Consider the following 24,468-nt stretch of genomic DNA (forward strand, 5'->3'; position numbering starts at 1 on the left):
TTCTGTACGAAATCTGAATTCTCTCTCTGCTCGAGCAATGAAAAGGAAGATAACGAAATATGGAGAATGTTTCGATCCGAGAAACGAATCGTTTAAATTCCAGAATAGAATACGAAATGCGAATCTGTATCGCTTAAGGTATAACCGTGGAAAAGGAAGCGAATAGAAATGGTTGAGAAACGGACGTGGATCGTAAACTCGTCAAAGTGGGACCGTAACGAGACTTTCGTACCCTTGATTCCGACCATCTAAAATCTTTTTCCTTTTCTACTTTCACCGCGTGCGCTTGTTTTAATTGCGTCATCGCGTCCAGTTGCATCTCCTTTTCGAGACACGAGAGCCTTGGAACCGACATCGATCGTTATCGCGGTCGTAAAACGATTAAACTTTGATCGCTCCTTTTATCAACCAGTCGAGTGTTATAGGTAATAAATTACTTATTACGTTAATAAATTTCCATTTCCTCTTCATCATCTTACTCTCGTCGAGAATAATACCGTGTTAGAAAAAGGTGATTCAAGATGTTATCGTGGAGACGCAAAGGAACAAATCCAAATCCGTTTCTCTCGATTTCTTTTTCCCTCGATCGAGAAAACCATACGTAACCGTGGTCAGACTTTGTTTCACGAGAAATTCGATCGAAAAAAAAAAAAAAAATTGACCCAAGTTTAATGAATCCTTGACTGCAAAATTTACTGCGGCACGTACTGCCCCTAATTAGCGAGCATTCATTCGGGTATATTGCCACTCCTGTTGTAAGAAAGATCGCATTTCCGCCGGTTGTATCAATCGTAAAAGGATCATAAACGTTTACAAAGGGAAGCGCGGTTTTCCTCCGTTGTTGATACGTAATAGGAAGACTGGACTCGCCATCAAGCCCCGTATCGCAACGTGGACCATCTTTCCCCCGCTTCCACAAATTATGCTCGAAACGAGAAACCGTGCTGCCGCGCTTTGCCTCCGAGCGAATCTCCTCCGAATCGTTGTCGTTCCTCCTTCCTTCTCGCGATTATCTTCTCCCCGCCATCCACACTTCGGTCATCCCGCTTTCTTCTTCTTCTTCTTCTTTTTCTTCTCGCTTCACGATCGTATCTTCGTTCGTCAGAATGCAGGTTGCCATCATTTTTCACTCCGCCATAATAATAATTTTCCTTTCGAAATTTCGAAATCGATGGAAAGGATTGGCGGGAGAAAAGGGTGTCGTCGAAGGAAGCTCGCCTCGCGATACCTCGAAAATTATTCCCGAGATAATCTTTTATTACATTGCGCCGCGGGGAAGAAGAACAAGCAGCGCCCTCCTCCTCCTCCTCGTATAAAACCTCCTCGTGCCGGATCCATTTCTATGAACACGGCGTCGTTAACATCCGTGGTCTAAACAAAAAAGGATCACGGTTCCGTCCCTTTTTCGCGTAATTTCATTATTTCGCGATGGCCGAGATAGGGGGAGAGGAGTCGTTAGGCCTAAGAGAGTATGAGGGAAGAAGGGGAAGAAGGGGAGAATCTAGCTGGAGGTAATAGATACGCGCCGAGGAAGAAGCAGTCGCGAAGATTAGAGAGGAGGAACATGTGCACGAGCCTCGCATCTCGAACGATCCGCCGTTTCGATATCGTGTCCCCCCTCCAAACGTGACAACCCTCTCCCCTTTTTCCCTTCCCTCGAGTCGTATGTTGCCGCGAAATTAATCGGTCGACGATTTTAACTAAGAGTTTATGGTTTATGAACATACGTAAAATAGAAATAAAATAAAGAAGATCTTTAGATTATTTAAAATCGTAGAATGTATATACTATTTATTTTCGTTTTATTTTTCTTATTCGTTGATTATAAAACGCGTACTTTGTCTTTGATCGGAGTCCTTTTATTTTTTATTTTTCCTATTTTCGATACGAGATAAAAGTTTTTGAACTTTTAGGTGATTTTTGGTTTCTGTGATAACAGTTTGTGTTACGTTTACGCTTTATTATACGATACTATACACGAAATTGGAATTATATTGTCTAGTATTACGATTTGATTTTGGTAAAATATTTTTTTTTTTTTTTTTTTTTTTTTTTTTCGTTTTCCATTTAGAACGCTCGACTGTGGTAAAAGTTAATGCAGGCAGTTAAGGGAGTGGAAGAGAAATATCGACGAGTAATATCTCGATGGAGAATTTTCTTATATTGCTCGATTCGGTTGTTCAAAAATTAATCATACGCGCAAGGATGTATAACATTCTGATTAACGGCGTAATAGAGATTCTCCAAGATTAACATCTCTCCGCGGAGAGGTCAGGCGAAATTCTTTTATTTCGGTTATTATCGGTCGAAAGGAATTTCTCGAGGATTTCTTAAAACGGGTAGATCGGCAGCGATCACACCGACTGTTAATCGCATCCTTTCTCTCTCTCTCGGTTTAACGAATCGTCGCGGTTGAAACGCGCGTGATTCATCCCCAGGAATGGCCACGAGGAATCGTAACTCTCTTTAATCGCTGCCATACCAACCGCTTCGTTACGTTAAATTCGCGCTCGATTTCGAGCTATATTTTTTCCACTTTTCGCTACAATTTCTTCTCGTGATGTAGGGATTATCTCGAAACACTTTCTCGAGTCGTATTTTTTGATTTTTCGAAACTCGATGATACCAGGATTTGAATGGTTAGGTTAGATCAATACTTTTCCCCCGAACCTGTTTTCTTTCCACGGAATGCTATTACATTTTCTCCGCCATTTTCGCGCGAGATTACGCGTTCTTAATGTATCCAATTACAAATTTCGATGTCGGGATAGATGTTAATCACGAGTTGATGCATCGTGACGGTTTATCGCGTGTCCTGATCGCGCGCTATCGTTCCTTACGCAACTCTCTCCGCGGCGAGAACGCATTCCACGGCGAGCTTCCTGCTCGTAAATTCCCGCGCGCGGAGACGCGTTACAAGGAAGCTTTCTCTCTTCCTTGGCTGGGAGGGGGGAGGGGAGGGGAGGGAGAAAAAAGAAAGACGTCTTCTCATCGACCGATCGTTTTTTCGCCTCGAATCGCATTTTTACAAGGGTAAGTCTTCTCACGCGAGATCGTCGATCGAACATCTTTCAACGACACATCTTTCTCTTTCTTTTTTTCTCTTCTTTGGCGGATTAGATCGTGGCAATGAGCGATTTCCTGTCGTCTGGAAGAGCGTTGGCGTCTAATCGCGTGGTGGTCACGGTCGGCGATTCGTTAAGCCGATTGAATGGGACGAAGAGAGAGGATTTTCGTTGAATAGAGTCGCTCGCCTTTTCTTAGCTCATTTGTTGTTATCATTCCCGCTTTCCATTGTGGCTCGTTAGCGTCCACTCTTGTGTCGGCTTGCGTGACTCCATTTTTCTTTTGCTTTTCATTCGTTACGGGGCCGATTCGTTGGTGACTGATGGCGTCTTGCGCGTGTCTTTGTACGGGTCCCAGACACGTGGATGTGCACGGGAATGAAAACTTTCTTGCGGTAATCGAATCTTTCTAATTGTACAGGATCGAACGACACGAAAGTACGTGCCAGGCGATATCTTGTGTGAAAAAAGAAATGGAATAAGATCTCGATATTTCATCGATATTTCGAATTTGAAAATAAATAAATAAAAATCTTTAAACGGAAATCTTTCAACGGAATTCAGTTATACCGTTCGATCTTAATTTTCTCCAAGACAAACCCCTTTTTCTAGAATAACGCGGAATAAATGGTTTTTCTTTCGAATAATTTTCCAATTATCTCGATTCTATCCTGGCTGCTTTCCTTCCGAGGGAAGAAATTTTTCCTCGGTTGATCAATTAATAAAAAAAAATGATAAGAGGCGCGTGTGTGAGAAGTAAACGAGGTATCGCAATATGGACGGTGGGAAGAGGCTTCTCCTCGCGTCGTAATTGGCGAGCCATAACGTTCGTCCATGAGAAAAAGTTCGATGCCGCCGCTAATTGGCGGATCGCGATAATTATCGCGGATGGAAAAGAAGAAAAAAAAAATAGGGCTCAAACAATTGCCAACACGTTGCGATTCTTTGGAAAACTTCGAATCGCTACAACTCAATTTCCTTTCCTCGTCCGCGATTCGAAAAATAAAAACCGTTCTTCACCGTTTGATCGAATCGTCGACGAATTTTCGAATACCCGAACGAAGAAGAGGATTCGAGAGTTACGATACTCTCGGCTAATTAACGAAATTAATAAGTTGAGCTGGGTTTAACGAGCCAACCATTGTCGATTCTCTTCGCACGATCTCCTCGCGTTGATACACTTTTTTTCCTTCGAAACATTGCAACACGTTATTTTTTTCTTCCTCTTAGAAAATCGATCTCATCTCCTCGTGTAGCAATAAAAATTCCACTTCTGGGGACCGCTTTCGCATCTCCCGACGCGCAACCAACCCGATCATCCCGATCACAAACGTGCAGAAATTAATATCGCCAGGCTAATTACGCTCGGCCCAAATAGCCAAGGGTCTCCCGACCACGGTGCACGGGACGCTAATGACCCCGGCTACCGGTAAAATGCACGCTCACGTATTTGCCGCTCGATGCATTATATAACCCGCATCGGTATCTGGGTTTTATATAAGCAGCGTGCAGCCCCTATTAGAACGAGAAAATAGGGACTCGTTCGAGCGAGGGGGTTGCGAGCGACACACGCGGTGGAAGAGGAGACGAGGTGAAAAATGCGCGGAGTCTGGTCTGGTGGCATCTAATTGGAACACGATTCTGACCCCGAAACCCAAGATAGGGGAATATTCCTCTCTCTCTGCTCCTTCCTTCCTCCCGCGCTTCCTTTTCCTTTCCTCGCGAAAGTTGTTTCTCCTTGCCGAGGAAAAAAAATAAGGCGACGCGAGGAGAAGCGAGGAATCCTTAGAGCGGGAATCTCGTTAAAATAAACGGTTTCTCCTTCTTTCGTTCGGAAGGAGAAGCGAAAAGATTCCCCTCTCGGCTATAATTGACGCGTCACCTCGTGTACACGCGCCCCTACCGATTTTATCCAACGAGCAATCTTTCGCCAACCTGCGTTTCTGCCCTGGGAACAGATCGAATCCTCTCTTTTCGAATCTGGAAATCGCGTTCGCTTCTCTCAACTCTTTCGTTACGGGCGCCAAAAATGTGCTCGAGAATGATCGGATGCTTTCACGGTGTTTATGGAAAAAAGAGTTGGTAACAAAAACGAAATATCGATGCGCGACAACTCCAATCGTATCCTGTGCAAAGCGACTATATTAGAGATTAGTAATCAACGTTTCGTATCGTTCATCGACGATATAGCGTTTCTTACAGAATTGTGCGACTCGATCGAATTGCTCCGTTGCAATATCTATCATTGTTCGACCACGTTGAAAGCCTTTTTCCAGCCTTTCAATATCGGGACAACGGTTAAGAGCTTGGGCGGAGGGGAGTTACCGGTGGCGCTGCAGGGGAAGACACGAGGAGAAGAGGGATAGCCTCGTTAACGCCTCGGTTAGGTAGCGTGCAAACTGGCAGAAGGTGCTTATTAATTTTAATCGAGGCCATCGGTTACGCGGGATTCCGCGGACCTCCTCGAACCGTCCGATTTCCACCGCCTCGAGGAGACAGATGGAATTTCTGTTGGCCGGTAACGGTGCTTTCTAAACCCACGCACGTATCGGCGTGTACAACGGCGTTGTAGAGGATGCTACGTTGTCGTCCACCTATGGCTACACGTCTCTCTCCCTCCCTCTTCTTTTGGTCGTATAAATAAGACCGGCGACGCTCCGTGCGACGATCTGATTTATTTGCCGTGCGCAGGGGACAGGGGCAACCACTTCCGAGATGCAGATATCTCTAGTAGCGGCGTGAGTAGCCTCGAAGCAAGGGGGATAAGGAAGGAGGTAGTTATCCTCGGCAAGAGGTTACCCACGACGCGGAGGTGGATTCGCGGCGGTGGTTAACAGGCGATTTAAGAGGCGATTCCTATCTTCCTTAATTACCGTACGTTTTTTCGTACTGCCCCCTTTGCGAGGGGAGAAGGTAGACGCGGGGTAGAGGCTGCTCTAACAGAGGGCCTATGTATATATATATATATACGTGGTCGCTTTTGCGTTTTCTGTTTCTCCATTTGCGATCCGCGATTTGGTTTACAAGTTCGCGGAATGGAGATCCTTTTCTTCTTCTTCTTCTTCTTCTTCTTGTTTTCGCCTCCTGTCGCGATACAATGTCTCGGTGGTGGCTCTCGCGCGACCGATCCGAGGGATCGTGTATTGGGTCAGCCGCGTGAATAACGCTCGCATGCTTTCCCGCGGTTGTAGGCCTCTGAAAAACCCTGATCGGATCGCGAGCTATTAATTGCGGGGAGAGATAAGGTGGATTTCGTATATTCGTCATAACGAGGAGGAAAGGTCTTTTTGCCGAGTAGAGTGGATTCGTTTCGCTCGTGTAAAAACGAGGAAATATATAATTATCCAGAGACGGGTCACGTTCGACGCGACGTTTGATCGTAAAAATTGGATTCGGAAATTCGTGGAAACGGCGTGGAGACGCAGCCGTGACAAGAACGTTCGAAGGGAATCGATATCTTTAAGGAAGGTCCGAAGGAATCTTTAAATATTGACGGCGAGGAGAGAGGGAGATCGGTGGGGTTCTCGTCGAAGAATGCAGGGAGGGTTTCGAAGGGGAGAAAGGACACGGAGGAGAAAAAAGAAAGGAAGCCGAAGGAAGGGGCCGGCTATTCGCGTTTGCCTTTTTTCTTCTTCGCCTTTCTCTCTCTTTCTCTCCCTCTCTCTGTTCCTCGAAGATACCGACAACGGTCGGCATTATGGAAATTTCTAGCTGGCTCGCCTTTATTATTTTCCCTCTGCTACCGAATTATGCTCGTGAGACGAAGCCAGGAGAGGAGGAGAAAAGAAAAAAAATGGTGGTCCCAGATCTGGTCTAGGAAGGAATTTGTTCATCCCCTCGCGAATCCACCATCCGATATCTATTTATTATTCGTTCATTCTTTGACGTCGAGATTTTCTGGCAATCTTATTATTCCATCCGAATGAGAGGAGAGGAGTTTTACGTTTATTATCGCGCTCGATGCGAATAAACGTTGCCCTCGAACGAGTCGGCAAAGTTGAAATGGTTGAAACCAAATTTACGTTTTTTTTTTTTTTTTCGACGATTCTTCAACTTTCGAAAGTGAAAATTTCCAATAATTCCGTTCCGATTGTTAAAATTCGATTATTTTTCCGAGAACCGTCGGACTAACCGATATTTCGGAGTAATAAAAAAAGGATGATTTGGAAGGAGAGACACGCGAACACCTCCGGATCGTGAACACGGCGCGGCATTAATCACGGGCCTGACACCGGGAACCGTGGCGTATAATGCGTTGCATAGATTTATTTATTACGCGTGAACGCGTAAGTCACTCGTAAATGGCCACGGGCGGCGCCATTAAGCCCCTTTTGTAGGTGGAACCACCGTGCACCACCCATTACACACGCCAGCTCACACGCTTTAGAGCCTCCTATATATTTTTTTCCCTTTCCTCTTTTTCTTTTTTCTTTTTCCTTTTTTTTTTTTTTTTTTTTTTTCCCCTTTTTCCCCCTCTCCACCTTCTTTCTGGCTGGTTTCTTTAATCGACCGACGTTGGCCGGGACACGAACTTCCTTAAATGTCCCGCCGAGCGTATCGAGGGAACAAAACCTCGACGACAAGGGAGTCTCTCGAACCTTTTACGATATTCTCGATCGCGTCCATGCATGATGGAATCCACGCGTATGATCCTTCCTCCTCCTCCTCCTCCTCCTCGGATATTTCGTTGGGCCGGCTAGTGACACGAATTTAAATTACGACGCGTGGGCGGCCCCGCCTCGTTAACCCTTCTTATCTGTGATTTAACGTAACGATACGTGATGGAGGATTGATAAACGTGAATGTGAAGAAAGCACGTGTGTTTTGTTACTTCCGTCACAGGAATTCTCATAATTGTTTTTGCCTCTATTAATTCTAGAACTCGTAAAACAGAGAGAGAGAGAGATAGAGAGCGTTTCTCGAAATCGTTGATCGATAAGAAACACTATGGAAAATTGCAGTTTCGAGAAATTAACTTTTCCGAACTTTTATATATCAAACGTGTTATTCCAAGTATCCAAGTGTATGATCGTTGTTATTATTATTATTATTATTATTATTATTATTATTATTGGTCAATCGAGAAATGGAGAAAGCTTTTTCGTCCTCTTTCTTCTTCTTCTCCTTTCTCCCCGATCGATCCAAGAAGCGGACGCAATTAACGTTTCGAAAAGCGTTCGAGAGCACGCGAAAGAGAGTCGCGGATCAAAGGATACCGTGCGTCGGTAAAAAAGGGAGGTCCGTCCGCAAGGGAGCTCGGCCGAGTTCGATATCGGAACGAGACAAATCCACGCCTACCTCGAGGCCTTCGCGCTCCTTATTAAGGGCGGACCCGGTCGCCCCCCGACCACGTGCCTCGAAACGCCGCGCAGCCAAAAAAACGAGGAGCACGAGGACGACGACGCAACCGACCATCTCTCCCCTCCCTCCTCCTATCCGGAGAAACACGCGCACAAAGCTACGGAGGATCGCGCGCGCACACGTGTTGCTTCCATTCTACGAAGATACGAAACGAAGCGGGGCGCGGCGCCGGTTCTATGCAAATTTATGCGGGTCGAAGTCTGCGAGGGCGAGGAGAGACGACGACAACCCACATAGGATATTGGGTTATCGGATACACGAGTGTCCTCGCAGGCCGGTAAATCCTCTGCTGCACGCGAGCCTCCTGAAAGTGGAACTCGACGTACACGTATACGCGCATATTGTTGAAATTCAAATGGGGAGGAAAAATAGATCGGTTGTTTTCTTCACCACTCGCATTCGTGCGATATACTCACGTTTCACGATGCGTTTTCTTGCGGGGGATATTCGTAATAAGACTCGTATAAGACGTATACGAGAAACTTCTGATGGACTGTCGCAACGAGTGAATTCGTTTCTCGATCGATTTATCAGGCTAGAGAATCTCGAGTGTTGCCTGGCTGGAACAAGACGACGATCACGCGCGAAGGAAGAAAGACGTTTACGTGCGTGCGACACGTAATGACGGCAGCGTCATCGTAATTTCAATAAATCCGGCGACTCGGGAGCCCGCCGATATTCCGGTTTTTCCCTCCTCCTTTGTCGGCTCCTCCGCGAACGATTCACCGCGAACGAATTACCTAGCGCAAATACGTTTGCACGGTTTGACGGTGCATATCGAACAGGGTAGATAGGCGGAGTGTGGGGAACACGAGGGGAGGAAACGATGGAGGAGAAGAAAAATCGACGTAGACAATTTCCGGCCGATTCGACACGCTTTTTCCCGTATCTTAGTCGAAAGGTTCGCGGTGCGGTGGTTGGTAGTGGTGGCGATGATGGTGGTGGACGGTGCTCTCTCTCTCTCTCTCTCTCTCTCGTTCCTCCCCTCTTTGTCAGAGGCTCGTAGGCCTGGAAGGAACGCGCACATACGTAGGTAGGCCTAAGGTTGGTTTACCTTAGAACAAAGTGCTTTTTGTTCGGTCCCCGAGCAACTTGTGCAAGTCACGGGGGTTTTGTTGCCGCGAGAACGAGAAGGAGACGGCCACGGGGCCAACAAGAGCAAAGCCGCGCCACGCGTTCGAGGAGAAACGCGTCTCTCTTCCCTCCTTGTCCCCTCCCTATCCTCCTCTATCCCGATCCTTCACCTTTCTCAACCTTTCCTTCCTCCCTCCCTCTCTCTCTCTCTCTCTCTCTCTCTCTCCACGCGTCCTGCGTGTGACCTTCGCGCGCGTGCACGCGTGAACTCGAAGAAAACCCATCGATATCCCGTAGTAGTCGGATCGGAGTAATGAAAATTCGAAAAAATATTCGGTTTTTATATATATATATGAAATTAAAATTCTTCTTCTCGGTCAGCTCGGATGTAATTTAGACCAGATAAACGCGTAGAGCTTCGAGCCGAGTCCTCGCTATTCGATTATTTTTTTCTTCAAAGGTACGTCAGCCCGGTTTATCGGCGGGATCGAATTTTGTATCGAGAGTCCCTCCTCGCCGGGTAATTGCCGGCCGTGTACGTCTCCGCGGGACTCCGTTTCTTGCTCGTTCCCAAAGGCATGCAAATCGGCAAAGAAACGGATCGGGATCAATAACCATCCATAAGGGGCGATCCAGCGTTAGATACGAACCGAACTCGAAATACCTGAGTGTATCTCCACTTGCTCGTCCCAACCTCTTGATTAGCCAGCGTAGCCTTGGACGAAGCGCACTTGGAAGAAAATCCGAAAAACGATACGTTTCCACGAAGAAATTCGAAAGAAGTGTCGCGTTAGAGGAACAATGGACGGGCCGTTTCCCCAATTTTGAGGCGCGAGAAAGGGCGTTCCGTGCAAGTCGGACGAACGAAGGCGGTACGATCGAATTTGCTTAGAGGCATGGCGGCGTAGCTGTCGTTTCGTAGCACACGAAACGGACTCGAGAGGAGGATGGAAAGGTGGATGGAAGGGGATCGGAGAAGAGAAGAGGTAGAGAGAAGGTAGAGAGAGGCACGAAGCGGAGGGTCCCACCCACTAGTGGCCCTCTGCTCCGAGTTCAGGACTCGTGACCACCTCGGGCTGATATGTCGAACCGAAACCCTTCGTTTCTTCTTGCCTCGCATCCCTCCCTCTCTCTCTCTCTCTCTCTCTCTCCACCACCGATCATCCACGGGAACCGTGGGTCCCTCGTGGCCCCTTTCCCCTCCCGCTCACCGTGCGCCTCTCACGAATACTCCTCTTCCCATGATTTACTCGCGCGCGTCTCGAAACCGAGAACTATCCTTCTCGCCTCTCCTGCCTCTCCTTCTCCTCGTGCTTCTATCTCGTTGCGGGAATCTTTCGCGGTTTCGAATAGAAGAAGAGGCTCTCTCTCTCTAGCCTCTCTTCGAGAACACCTCTCTCTCTCTCCAAGCCGATAACCGATGTTTTTTCGGCGATACCTCGGAATCCTGTCTCTGGAATCCTGTGGAATCTCTGACTGGTTTTGTATTTCGTGAAATCGAACATTTTTCTTGTGCGAATCTTTTTTCTTTTCTTTCTAGTAAAACTCTACTCGCTGAAGTTGCGCATGAAGTATATTTATATGTAGATGAATTTTTTGAATTCGTCTTTTACGTTTTATTCAATTCCTCTTCAAAATTTTGTAACATTTTAATCTCCAAGTCTTATCGAGTATATTTGAATTGAGCGAAAGGGAAAAAGAGACTCGAAAAATTGGATTATATATATATTTCTAATTTATAATTCTCGTTCTTGAATATCGATTTACGAGGAAAAGTGGGCCCGTGATTTCATCAGAGAGAGAGAGATCCCTGTAATTAATTTCTCTCTTGCCTATTCGTCCGTACGCATAATTGTCTTTCCCGACTTTATTAATAACCGGTCGTGTCGGACGCCGTTTCAATTAGGAAACGACTCCGAACTTAGGAGTCGATTTATCCGGGGCCCAAGGTAATTTGTCCCACTGTCATCGTGCGAGCGTGCACGTCCAACGCGTGATAAAAGATGGACGATCATAATTTTCGACACTCTTTGTCTCTTGCCAGTTACGACAATTAACCGAACGCGGAGAAAGAGAGAGAGAGAGAGAGAGAGAGAGAGAGAGAGAGAGAGAGACGATCGTGTACGTGTGTCGAGGTGTAGACATACCTCGAAGCTCTCTTCGGCTTCAGAAAGGCCTGACAGTCGTCAATTATCTTGCAATCATTTTTTACCTGTCCTCCCAGAGCCCCTTTCTCTCTCTCTCTCTCGAAACAGCCACCTCGCCGAACAATAATACTTTCAAATCTCGAAAGATACTTTTTCTCTTTCCCCCTTTGTTGCTTCGTAATTTTTCCAAAAGGATAAAAATTCTTTTGACTTTTTTTCGAATAAAAAGAATCGTCGTTAAAACATTTTCAAAAAGCGAATCCTCCGAATTATTTCAATCGTATCTCTTCTTCTTCTTCTTCTTTTTTTTCCACAAAGTGGAACGCAATTAAGGTTATCTGTGCCTACGTGCAATATTTACAGTACCAGCTAATAGACGAGAAAACTCCTTTTTTCCCCTTTGCTTCTTCTCTCTTTTCCGTCACTTGGGTGTGTTGGGTCTCGGTGTACGACCCACACGCGAACAGATAAAGTGGAGGATGATCGACGCAGTAAATAAGGTATAGAATACGCATATGTAAATCACGAAGGGCGCACCCACGCCTCCTTGCTCGGAGACCTCTCTCCATCCTCTTGTTCCTTCTCCCCCTTTCTTCTTCTTCTTCTTCTTCTTCTTCTTCTTCTTCTTCTCTTGCCACTCTGTGTTTCGTGTCTGGTTTCGTTCCCTTCTCTCTCTCTCTCTTCCTCGTCGATTCTCCATAAACCTCTCGAGTGGTTAAACGAGGATGAAGAGGAGGAGGAGAAGAAGAAAGGGTGGCAGAAGAGAAGAGGTGGAGAGGTGCGTGCACGAAGGTGGCTCTTACACACAATGGTAGGTCGGTGTTGGTGCGCGGCAAGAGCGCACTTCAACTTCTTTCCAGCCTCCTCAACGTTGAGATAAAGCGGCCGCGATACCCTCCTCTTTCTTCTCCTCTCCACCCTCGCGTCACTTTTTCCTCCTCCGTTCCTCGTCTTTATCCTCGTCTCTCCCACTTCTATTTCTGTCTCTTCCAGCCTCGACCAGCAATAAGATCCTCGAATTCCAACGTTAATTGCGACGTTTCCGTCGAAATGGTGAAGATCGGCAACCATGATTCGCAATGCTGGTTCAAGGTTCAACGGCGATATAACGTCGGACGATTGTTCGGATCTATTACGAATTCGTGTCGATCGTGTCGAAAGAGAGAGAGAGAGAGAGTCGATGGAGCGATACGGATAATATTTGTGTAAACGGGCGGTGCGATTAGCGCACGTTTTCGATGTCGATCGAAATTACGAATAGGAATTAAAATTTAAGAGATGCATCGATCGATCGACAATTGAAAACACGATACTTTGGCCAGGATTCGCCGTATCGTTCGAACCGTTCATCAAAAGGCGACCAACGTTCCATTACGTAACAGGATATCGATGATACATCCCCGGTGATCTCTTCGCGCGATAAAGCCAGGAGGGTCGAACGATTTCTCGGGAGGCGAGAACACGAGTCGGTTTCGTTTAATCGAAACGCGTACCAGATGTTCCTCCCCAAAAACACGACCGATCCTCGTAATTAATTTCACCGGTTTGGCTCGATCATAAAACCCGTCCCGAAGGAAATTTACGGCCAACCGAAGGAAAGGAAAAATGCTGTGAAAAATTGGAGGATGGGCGTGCTGCTCGTCTCGACTGCTTTCTCGGGGAAATTTTATTATTAAAACGATCCCCGGTTTATTTCGGTCGGTCGGGGGAGCCGCGAGTTGTACGCGACGGCGAGAAAAAGCGAGAGAGGGGGAGGTGGCCAAATCGTAAATAAGAAGGCGATTGTCCTTTTAAGCGGTATAAGGCCCCGTCGGAATGGAGCAGCCCTCGGAGAAAGGGGGCCCCACCGATTGTCCCGAAAGAATGGTAGCCGCATGACGGCCCCATTGTTCGACTGGTACCTGTGTGCGCGCGCGTGTGCTCACAGGTAAAACGGCCCACGCGAGCGCGGGCCCCCTTCCTGCCGGGATAAGGGGGCGGATTTTCGCGTATCTCGTCCGTTCTTTAAATTCTTCCCGTGTCATCTCGCTCCATCTCGTATTTATGCGCGTATATCGTTGTCGCTTGAATTATTTATCGACCGATTGTCTCGCTCCAAGAAACGCCAAAACCATCCTTTTTTCGATCGTAAAAAAAAATTAACGATACGATTAACGCGCGACAACCTGTTGATTCCATTCCACCTGTTGCAGCAACGTCGAAGCAACAAGTGCAACATTTTTGCTCCGCTTTCTCCCGAGGATCTCTTCCTCGTCCCTTTTACCACCCCCTCTTCTCTATTAGAGAATATATTTCGCATAATATATATATCTGTGTGTGTGTGTTTTGACTACATTTGGCAATAAAAACAAGAAGCTTCTTCCATCCGACTTTCTTATCGAAGACTTTGATTCGAGGGAACCACCTGTTGGACGAGGCGGACACCTGTTGCGCGAGTCCCTCGCGGGGACGATCGGGGCGAAATTTTCTCGATCTGATTGCAGCCTTTCGGATCTCCAATTTAGCCATCCCTTTTCTTCACGCGGCCGGAATAATTTTTTTCTCGAACGCCACCGGTTTCTCTCTCCGCGCGGAGTAGCGTGCGCAGTTGCAAACCAACAACCCCCTCCCGCTTGTCGATCGTTTTGCGGCTACCTTTGTTGCGCAAACATCTCTCTCTCTCTCTCTCTCTTTTCTTTCGTACAACTTTTGCGTCGAGCTTCGAAACTTCTCGAGTAGTTCCGTTCTTCCATCGTGCGCACGATCGTTGCGATTCCGTTTGAGCACGAAACTTTTTATGTATACATATACACGAGAGACGTACGTAAAGAGACGTTAATGAGATCATCGAGCGTGTGGAGAAGGTTGGTTTATAGAAGGTTTATTTATAGAAGAATCGTACGTAGGAGCGTCTGGAGAATCTCTAGTGGCCTCTAATCGGGGTTGTTGTTATGATACACCCAGCTGCGGGGTTCTCTCTCTCTCTCTCTCGTCCGAAAACACGTCCCTCTCCTCCCAATACCCCTCGACAATCCTCCCTCGAACGCCTCGCTTCCCAAGGATATATCCTCACAAATTAGACACTTCGGGAGCGTTCATCGTGATGCATTATTCATGCCTCTTCGCAGCCCGGGATCCGGCATAAATTTCGTTTGCGAGCGTTTTCGTTTCTCAAACGAACCTTCTTCTTCTTCTTTTTCTTCTCCTCTGACGAGATAGAGAGAGAGAGTAGGAATTATCGGTGGTGTATCCCTTTCTCGCGCGCACTCCTTGATTAAGCTTCTTATTTAATGGAGATATTAAAGGAGAGGCGAGGGGACAGATATCTCTGCGGAGGAAATGACCGATTTGCATTCGACACGTGGGGTAATGGGCCGCTCGGTGGGGCCGACGGTGGTGGAAAAATGGATCCGGTTCCAACGACGAGGAGGAGGAGGGCCCTTTCGAGAGGTAGAGATCCTTTCGCGGTTTCGTACAGCTCGAAAAATCGTCTCCCTTTAATCGTCGCGATTAAAGGGAGAGAGAGAGAGAGAGAGACGAGGGAGCCCATCTCTCCTTTCTCGTTCCTTGGCCTCTTTCAACGTCATTAACCGGAGGAGACCCTCTTCTCTCTCTCTCTGTTTCGGTGAAGCCGATTGCCCGTTCAAATTACGCTTATCGGTGGGTTCTTTCTACGTGGGTGCGTGCGCCTTTTAAGGTGCCCAAAAAAATAAGGACAAAGACGCGGGAGGAGATTGATGGAAGAAGGGGAAGGGATTTAGAGGGATGGCGTCGCTCGAATACCATTTCTGAGATTGAAGAGGAACTCGAATTCGGTTCGATTCATTTCTTCGAATGATTTTCCACTTTGGATTTTTCTGTGCAGAGGATCCGATAGTCGTCTTCTCTTTCGAGCGAAGTGGTTTTGGTTTGCGTGTCACACGTGTGACCATTTTTGAAACGAAGTTATTTACACGACGAGTGAAAGTACTTTTTCTTCTTCCTTCCCCCCCTCTTAATTTTGACTCGATCGAACGAAGCGAGAATCGAGAACACGCGTCTGTTCGTCTTTTACACGTATGCCGTGAATCCCCTGTTGTATGGAAATGGTATCGAGGGAAACGAGCGCATTCTCTTAATGGAACGATGCACTCGCCTTGGCTGGGAATCGTTACTGCGTACGAGTCCCTAAGGGCTCTCTCTCTCTCTTTCACTCCAATCGTTACCCTCTTTCCGACTGTCTGGGAATTGTAACAAGCGTGCAAAGCGCGGCTCGAAGCGCGCGCCGGTTCGTTAGAGATCTAACGAGGGGCGAATCGCATTGCAATAATTACTCCTTACAAGGGCATGAATGCGCGCCGTTTGTTCACCGCCCCGGATAGATGGATGGTGATCGATGCCCATTTGTAAAGTGACGCTAATCCGCTAATAAGCCGATTGTTTTCGTATCGCTCGATCCGTTTTCCAACGTAAAATAGTTTTACTCTCCTCGCATACCTCGTTTTGCGCAATGCGTGCTCGCTTTTAATTAGTCTAGCTGGTTAATTTTTCAAATATTTCCTTTTTAAAAACTCTTATCCTCCAACACTACGGTTTTATATATATATATATATCCGAGACGTTTTGAGATGAAGACGGAACGAAGTGAAAAAAATAGAGAGATTTTCTATTCAAAACAAAACGTTTGCATAGAAATATACTAAAGAATCGAGGATGAAAATGATAAAATTCAGGGTAGTTTCAGTTTTTGAGTGAAAAAATCATTTCGCAAGCCACGAGCTCCGCTTGAATCGTACAAAAAGTGGAAAGAGTCGAACATATCCATACGAGATCATTTCTGCACGTCATAATCTGCAAGGGGGTCGCGATTCGAGCGACCTAGGACAGGTGCATCCGCGTTTCAGAACCACGTGGCCGGAATAATTACAACGTTGGGTGCGACGTGGCGCACTCACGGACAAATAATTTTTCCACGGGCACCCCCGTGGCGTGCTCGTGGCTACCCGGTGCCAGCCATGCTTTTTGGTGGGGAGGCACGGGCCGCTGTTAACCTTCCCTCCTCGCTTCGTGGGCCCCTTCGTGGCTCCCTCCTCCAGTGCCTCTCAACCACCAGCCAACCTGGGAGCACCGTTCCCCAAATTCCAGGGCAAGGACGCCATATGGCGAAACGAGACGCCGTCACTTCCGCGTCCTCCTTCCAAACTCTCTCTCTCTCTCTCTCTCTCTCTCTTTCCCCAAATACGTTCTCTCCTCCGGCTTTCGAACGGCTTTTCCTCGTCGAGATCGGGCGAGGTTCGATTTAAAAAAAACCTTAAAAAACTTGGAGCACGATCTAGGAAAGCGGCAGAAGAGCTGCTCCGATTCTTTCGAGATATACGTGATTTTAAATCTCGTTTCCCGCCAAAAGCACGCACACGTTGTCTCGTTAATTGCATCAACAGGTGTGTGCGTGTTCCTCGAACGGCACCGATTCACCGAGGAGAAGGCTCCTCTCCTCCGCTATCGTTGAATTTTCTCGCGACGCCCCCCTAATGATACCTTTTTTTCCTCCTTCTTTTTTTTTTTTTTTTTTTTTTTTTTTTTGCGTGCCCGGTGAAACGCTCTTGGAGCGTGAAAGCAGGAAGTCGAGCAGGATTCCCCGCACCGATGGTTGAGCGCCACTGGCGGCGGGCACAGTCGCCGGCATGAGAATTTTCCCACAGTCCCCACCACCGGCGCCCCTGTGCCCGACGCACACCCTCTCTCGCGACGTTGCCACACCTCTGCCCGGCTGAGAGGCACTGCGTTGCCCTCCAACGCGAGGATCGAGAGAGAGAGAGAGAGAGAGAGAACGTCGAGATGAACCCAAGAGGAGGAAGAAGAAGAGGAGGAGGAGGAGGAGGCGCGGAGCGGCGCGGAGAGAAAGGAAAGAGTGAATGGAGAGGAGAGGAGAGTGGATCGGTGACAGAGGGAAAAGAGGGAAGAAAGGTGAAGCTGTGAGAGAGAGAGAGAGAGAGAGAGAGAGAGAGAGGAGGCTGTTGATGATGTCGAAGTCGCGGTTGAACGAAGAGATTGCTCGAATCCGTGAAACACGCGTGGAAAAATCGTGTGGAGAGAAATTCGAAACTGTGAAACGTTCTTCTCTGAAACTTCATCGTTTCCGTTACGGATCGGAAGGACGCTTCCTAGTTCCCCTCCCACCGGGGGAAACAAAATGGTATCCTCGTGGTAACGAAGCCACGACGATGCAGGGGGTCAAAGGGTCGTTTCCAGTCTTCTTCTTCTTCTTCTTCTTCTTCTTCTTCCTCTTTCCCTTTTCCTCTCTCTTTTCCACGTGAGAATCATCGCGTTGCGTCGGTTTTCGAAGAGGAAACGGGGAAACACGCAGGACAACAGGTCGAAGAAATTGGTGGATTCCGTTGAAACGTTTAGACGAGTCGGCCGAGCGCGAGAGGAGCTCGCCTCGAGAGGAGAAAGGGCGATCGACCGACGAGCTATCCGCTCCGCTCCACCTCCTTCTCCGAGTGTTCTTCGAGTGTGGAGAGGCTCCGTTGTTTCGTGGGTGAATGAAACCGTTTCGAGGCGAAGCTAGAGGCTATAATAATCGCGTACCGGTTCGCAAGATTCTCGAAATTCTTCGGCGCAAATGTTGGAGTGAAAAAAACCAGTCCAGAAAGAATCCATCTCGCCCGTAATTATCTCGGAGGGCACCTTTCTTTCCTCTCTCTTTTTCACCCCTAATTTCCATCTCCGTTAAACAGAGATTAAACGGGGATCTATCTGGGCGTATCTGGTAGGTTTCTGGTCGAAAAAAAAGAAAAAAAGAAAACGCGGACTAACTCGTCGAGAGAGAGAGAGAGAGAGAGAGAGAGAAGAGGAAGAGAGAAACAGAGAAGGGGATAAAGGGGGATGGAAAAAGAGCAGAAGAGGAGAGAGAGAGGAAAGGAACACGGTACGCCGGATTTATACCGGTGTTCCGCTCGTTACGGCCCTGCATCTGTAACGAAGTAACGGATACGTATCCTTGGTCGGAATAGGGTCCGCAACTCACGCAAACACGTATAAGTATTGCCGGCGCAACACGCGGATAGGCGCACGCACACGCGGTCCCTTGATCGTTCCGATCTGGGCTGCGAGCCTCATGGACAATTGCAATTATGGCCCTCCGTCGTCCCTCGGCTTGATTTATAAGTGGTGGAGAGAACGTTGTTCCCTTCTTTTCCAACGCGCACCCACGCACGCGTAATCTCCATCGAGAGAGCGTCCCAACCTTCTTCTTCTTCTTCTTCTTCTTCTTCTCTTTTATTTTCATTCGAATCATCATCGCGCCCCACGTTTTTCTACTTCATGCGTTGTATACCTTGGGCCCGCCATTATATTGCTCCATCGGATTACAGAGGGAACTGGGGCTTCGAGGGTTTGGCAGGATTCCGGGAACAGGAGGCGCTCGTTCCTTATGGAAATAAGGCCTGCTCGTTAACGATGCCAATCCTTGTATTTATATGGATACTACTTCCTGGTGCGAGGAGAAAGAGAGAGAGGAAGGGCACGTTTCCTTCCACGTTAAATCCGTTCGTTCGATTACGATGATTTCGAGTGGATTTTTTCGATTTTTGTTAAATCGTCGGATCAGAAAGATGGAGGAAAAACTAAATTAAAATTACGTTCTTCGCCGCTATTTTTGCATACGTAAGATTAAAGAGTTTTTCACAGAGTGGAGTTTGAGGAAAGAAGAGAGTTGGTCTCGCTCGATGTTCCATCGTGGCAGGTTTTTTAGGCGCGTCGATGCCGAATGATCGAAAGGGAAGATGGCCGGCCACCGTTGGATGAAAGGATGACGCGCGCAACGGCCCCTGCGAATGCGGAACGAATCGGCCAGCAAACACGCGGATTTTAGCATCGTGTTCCGATCACGGCCCTCCGCCCCTTTGTCCCCGCCAATTTCGATGTTGAAAGCAATCGATTCGAAGCAGAACCGTGCCGATACCTTCGCGCTTCACCTCGCACTTTTTCTCCTCGCACTTTATATCTCCTTCTTGCCCAAGGGACGATCGATCTACTTTCCTTCTCTCGCGTTCTCTCTAGCCAGAAAAGTCTCACTCGATTTAACGTCGTCGATTTAACGGAGAAGAAAAGGAAAGAACGTTGCGCTCCTTATCTCTCCTTAGTCGTGTGTTCCTCGCGCCATTTGTGTACATTCGAGGAAAGTATTGTAATTTCGTGAGTTTTACGACTTTGGCGAAACGAAGTCTCACGGTAGCGTGTAAACCGGCGAGCAATCCCCTCCCTCCTCCTGCGGTAACACGAGAAGGGAAACCTCCTCTTCGAAATTCCAGTTTCGAATCCCTGCCGAAATTTCGACTCGAAGCCCCGCCGCGTAAACCAACCATCTGTTGCTTCGCGAACTTCTTCGCGATCCGCGATGCCTGTAATTTCGCCACACAGGATTTCTTGAGAGAGGAAGTTTTTTTTGTACTTCTCCGCGAAAACCGATCGTTTAATCGTGGATAGTGGCGTTCTCGACTCGACTTATTTCCAAAAGAAATCGAATTTTTTTCCCTGGAACAATTGTGGAAGAATCTGTAAAAGAAAAGAATATCTATTCAAAGATTCCAAGATTGTTATTATTACGGAAAAAAAATCTATGTGGATTTCGTTGGATATCCACGTGAAACTATTCTTATAATTTTCGATCAATGCTGATCCAACAATAATCGTACACGCGATGGAAAGACGCGATGGCAAAAGAATCGACGAAGATCGGAGAATCCTGACGTCCGGTTCCATGGCATGGCCTGTAATGGCGCACGCGAAAACGGCCGATTTACTTTTGCATCGCTTTAATATTAATGTTACGCCCCTGTTCGCTGGTATAATAACGTCGTGGGGTATATACATATTCCGAGATTCCTTTTTTTTTTTCCTCCTCCTCCTCCTCTTCTTCTTCTTCTTCTTCTTCTTCGTTGCCGTCGAACAAAACGCGCGTATGTCGGCTCGCGAATCGATGCAAGGGGGATCCGACGTAGGAAGTTTAGTTAACCGCTCTATCGAGCATAAATTATGCGCGCCATTAGAGTTGGTAAGAGCATGGTGGTTCACGATCGAGTTTGCATCGAGTTGACCACCGACTTCGATATTATCGATAGATAACAAAAACGCTTTTGCGCTCTACCGTCGGGGAGAACGATTTTTCTTATATAAATAATAGTGTAATTTTACATTATACTCATTTAAACGTTATTTCCTGGTTCGCTAATCTTAATTCTATCCTTCCTCGGTTTAGAGCCGAAAAAAAAAAAAAGAAATCTCCTCGTGGAATAGCATTAGCATTAAATTAGAAATACACACCTTTTTTTAAATTCTTATTACATTTCCTCGGTTCTTCTCCTCGATCGGGTTGATTGAACAGCGTCGCAAAATCGCCTAGCAGATCCATTAACCGCAACCTATAAATATGCATTTTATTCTTCTAGACGAACAGCCACGCAAAGAATCGATCGTCATGCTACATCGATCCCCTCGATCTTTCTCTCTATTTACGCCATGTTTCTTTGTTTTTTCTTTTTCTTTTTTTTTCTTTTTTTCCTTTCCTCTCTTCGTTGGTTTTCGTTATTGCAATTAAACGCTATATATAACGATATCGCTTCCTCGTCTTTCAGAAGAGATACGTTCAAGAATCAGAATGAATATTTTCTCCGTTAAACAGTTAGATGTGGAACGTGATGCCCGGATCTTGTTTCATCATCACGTTCGTTAACCGCGCGCGCGCACCATGGCAGAAAACTCGATCGACACACACAGACGACTATCAATTTCACGGTTATCGAGCTATATCGCTTTATCTCGTCCCCCGTCGATCCTTTTCTTACTCGGGTTTACCCTGTCCTTTCTTCCAAGCCAACTATAAATTCGTGGAACGATAAAAGTCTCGCGTTAGTATCCGTGACTCCGCTTTTAATATAAGAATTCCTATTTTCTTTCTGTGGTGTTGCTACACGACACAACGTACGAGGAAATGTAGCGTGGCAATAGCGAGTTCTCTTTTACGACCGTGACGATCATCGATAGAACGTGGAACGTAACATCCTTGGAATCTTTTTCGTTCGCAGCATTCTTTCTCAATCTCTGTTCACTGATTTCGAAAAAAGTCTCGCGGAATTTTTCACGCGCATTTTTCTTTCCAAAACCTCGATGCAAAATATTTTTATTTCTCGTAACACGCGTAGGCTAATTATTCAACGAACGAGTTTAATTTATAAATGTATTCGAATAGTTGATAAAGATGATAATTGTACGTGTACGAATAAGCTGGATACAATTCAAATTATAGCTCTTTTACTATACTATACAGCGTGTGCGGATTGTCAACAAGTGACAAGTGTGAAGTGGGGATAGGCGGTCCTAGCAAAGGACACGTCCCGCGACACTTGTTTGCAACAGTAAACAGTACAAGAAAGATCAACGCGAAAGCAACGCGTTTCTTATAAAACTTGGTCGAATACGAATCGAATTAATTTCTTTCCAAGATTTGTATCACTTTTTTTTAACATTATCCTAACCTCTTTTTCCAGGTTTCCGCGGAGATCATTGCGAGGAGAACATCGACGACTGTCCAGGGAATCTATGCCAGAACGGGGCGACCTGCATAGACAGGATAAACGAATACTCGTGTCTTTGTCCACCGTCGTACACGGGGACGCAGTGCGAGTTGGACGTGGACGAGTGCTCGGTTCGTCCATCGTTGTGCCACAACGGTGCCACGTGCACCAATTCACCCGGTAGTTACTCGTGCATATGCGTGAATGGATGGACAGGGCCCGACTGCAGCGTCAACATCGACGATTGCGCAGGTGCCGCCTGCTTCAATGGCGCTACCTGCATCGACCGTGTTGGCAGCTTTTATTGTCAATGCACCTACGGGAAGACCGGTGAGTCTAACGATTCGTTGACACGCGATTTCCTCGAATACTGTCGCCCGATCCTCAGAAAGGGGCGATGGGGTGGAAATTTTATGGAGATCGGAACGCAGGAGCAAAAATTTAATTGGACGTTTCTGAAACTGGTTCGCGTTGAAACTCGTTTTTTCGGATGAAACTATACTTGGTAGCAGTTTACGATATTGCTTAAAAATTTTCCTATCGATTCTTCAATTTATTCAAGCTTATACAAATATAAAAATTCACCTTGTATTTCTGTTTTCATCCTTTGTATATTTAACTGCATTTGGACAAATCAATTCTCGTAAAATTCTGAATCTCCCCTATTAACCATCAACAATCACTGCACCTGTCGATCACCTGATATCGAACAAAAAAAAAAAAACAAAAAATCGATTTTCGTTTCGATCTCGCCCCTATGAATAAAATCATGAAAAATTCCAACGACGAATCGAAGCGAACTCGATCGAATCCTCGAATCACTGGAACAGAATTCGTCCCCGGTGGAATCGAATCGAAGGAAAGAGAGAGAGAAAGAGAGAATATCGTGTCGCTATTATGCATCGCGAGAGGATGAACGGAGGCAGGCAGGCAGGTGCATCTGCACGTGCAACAATATGATGCAGCCAACGGAGGGTCCGTTGGAATCCCGGGATTCCGGAGGCGCAGCCTAGCCTTACCGAGCGACGACCTTGAGGACTGAAAACAAGTTTCTGTCCTTACTTGCCTACCAAGGGGCCGGGTGCAAGCTTTTCAGATCGATCGTCCACGCCGATCGCCAAATACAGGCATCCTTGTTTTGCCCCCGCGACGTGATCGCGATTCCACCGACGTCCAGCTTTGCTGCAGCTTTTTCCTCTGCGCCCGGGAAATCTGAAACGAAGGAATTCGCGCGCGCCTTCTAGAAGCCTCTCCAGTTTTGGGGGAAGGGGAGAGCGATGAGAACGAATGCGACGCGCCGTTTCTTTCCTCCGTTCTAACCGATTTTTCTGGTTTCCGATGAACCTCTGTTTCGTCACTCGTTGGTCGCTTTAAAAGGAATAATTTTAATCTCGGAGTTGTTGATCGAATGAATTTTGCGCGAAATCGTTCGAGAAATTTGAATTATTATTCGTTTCTTGTTAGACTTGTGCGAATAGATTTTTTCCAATTAATATAATTTCATGGAGATCGTTGTATATAATAGGATTATCTGGAACGTATTTAGTTTAAATGCATAAAAATCCACGCTCTTCTTCTTACTTATTTTCAACAAAACTTGAATCGTGGGAAAGAAATGTTAAAAAAAAAATAACGGTCCTTCCTTCCGATCCCACGAATTCGACGATCATCCTCCTCCTCGTCGTTAATTTACATTTATCACGCGCGAAATTATTCGTTCTCACTTGGTGTGAACGACAAAGATTCGAGAAGGTGTTTTTCTCGCCGGATTTCAACGAGGCGTATTCTTAAAGTTAAGAATCTCGAGATCTCATGTTGAAGTGGACTCCATGTTTCTCCATGGACGCGGTGGTTACAGTTACTCGCGGGTGTAGTAATTGTGCATCTGTCGGTTCCCTTCGCTTTATGCGCGAACATCCTAGACGCCCGTGTCCCGTTAATCGGGATCCATCGAAACCCATTGTTACCGGTGACCAACAAACCATTGTTACGGTTTTTTCTCACTGATGAAACGCGCCGAATGGAATAAATTTTAATATATAAAAATAAGAAGAAGTGATCCACTTTGAAGAACGTACGAATACCGAAGAAATTTTAGATTAATAGACAGATTGGGAATAAGCGTGAACCGACTCGATGAGTTCGAAATATTCGATTGAAAATTTACAGATTTTTGTGTTCACAGTGAAATGAAAATCTTAAGGAAGAAACGATTAATGGTGAAGAACTGTTGGAGAAAAATTGAAGTTTCTCCATTTCGAGAGATCTTTGGATCATCCATCACGC

General features: G+C 46.5%; 1 protein-coding gene across 1 annotated transcript in view; it reads left to right on the forward strand.

Annotated features, from left to right (window-relative positions):
* The window catches only part of N (neurogenic locus Notch protein), a 203,936-nt gene that overhangs the window by 97,051 nt on the left and 82,417 nt on the right, over positions 1-24,468 (forward strand). The window contains exon 6 of the mRNA XM_086909626.1: positions 22,156-22,512. Coding sequence (XP_086765752.1) covers positions 22,156-22,512 — 357 coding nt within the window. The remainder of the gene's footprint in view (positions 1-22,155; positions 22,513-24,468) is intronic.

Source organism: Apis florea, unplaced genomic scaffold, assembly GCF_048593485.1.
Source record: "Apis florea isolate Af1SG1 unplaced genomic scaffold, ASM4859348v1 contig_3158_pilon, whole genome shotgun sequence".
Classification (NCBI taxonomy): Eukaryota; Metazoa; Arthropoda; class Insecta; order Hymenoptera; family Apidae; genus Apis; species Apis florea.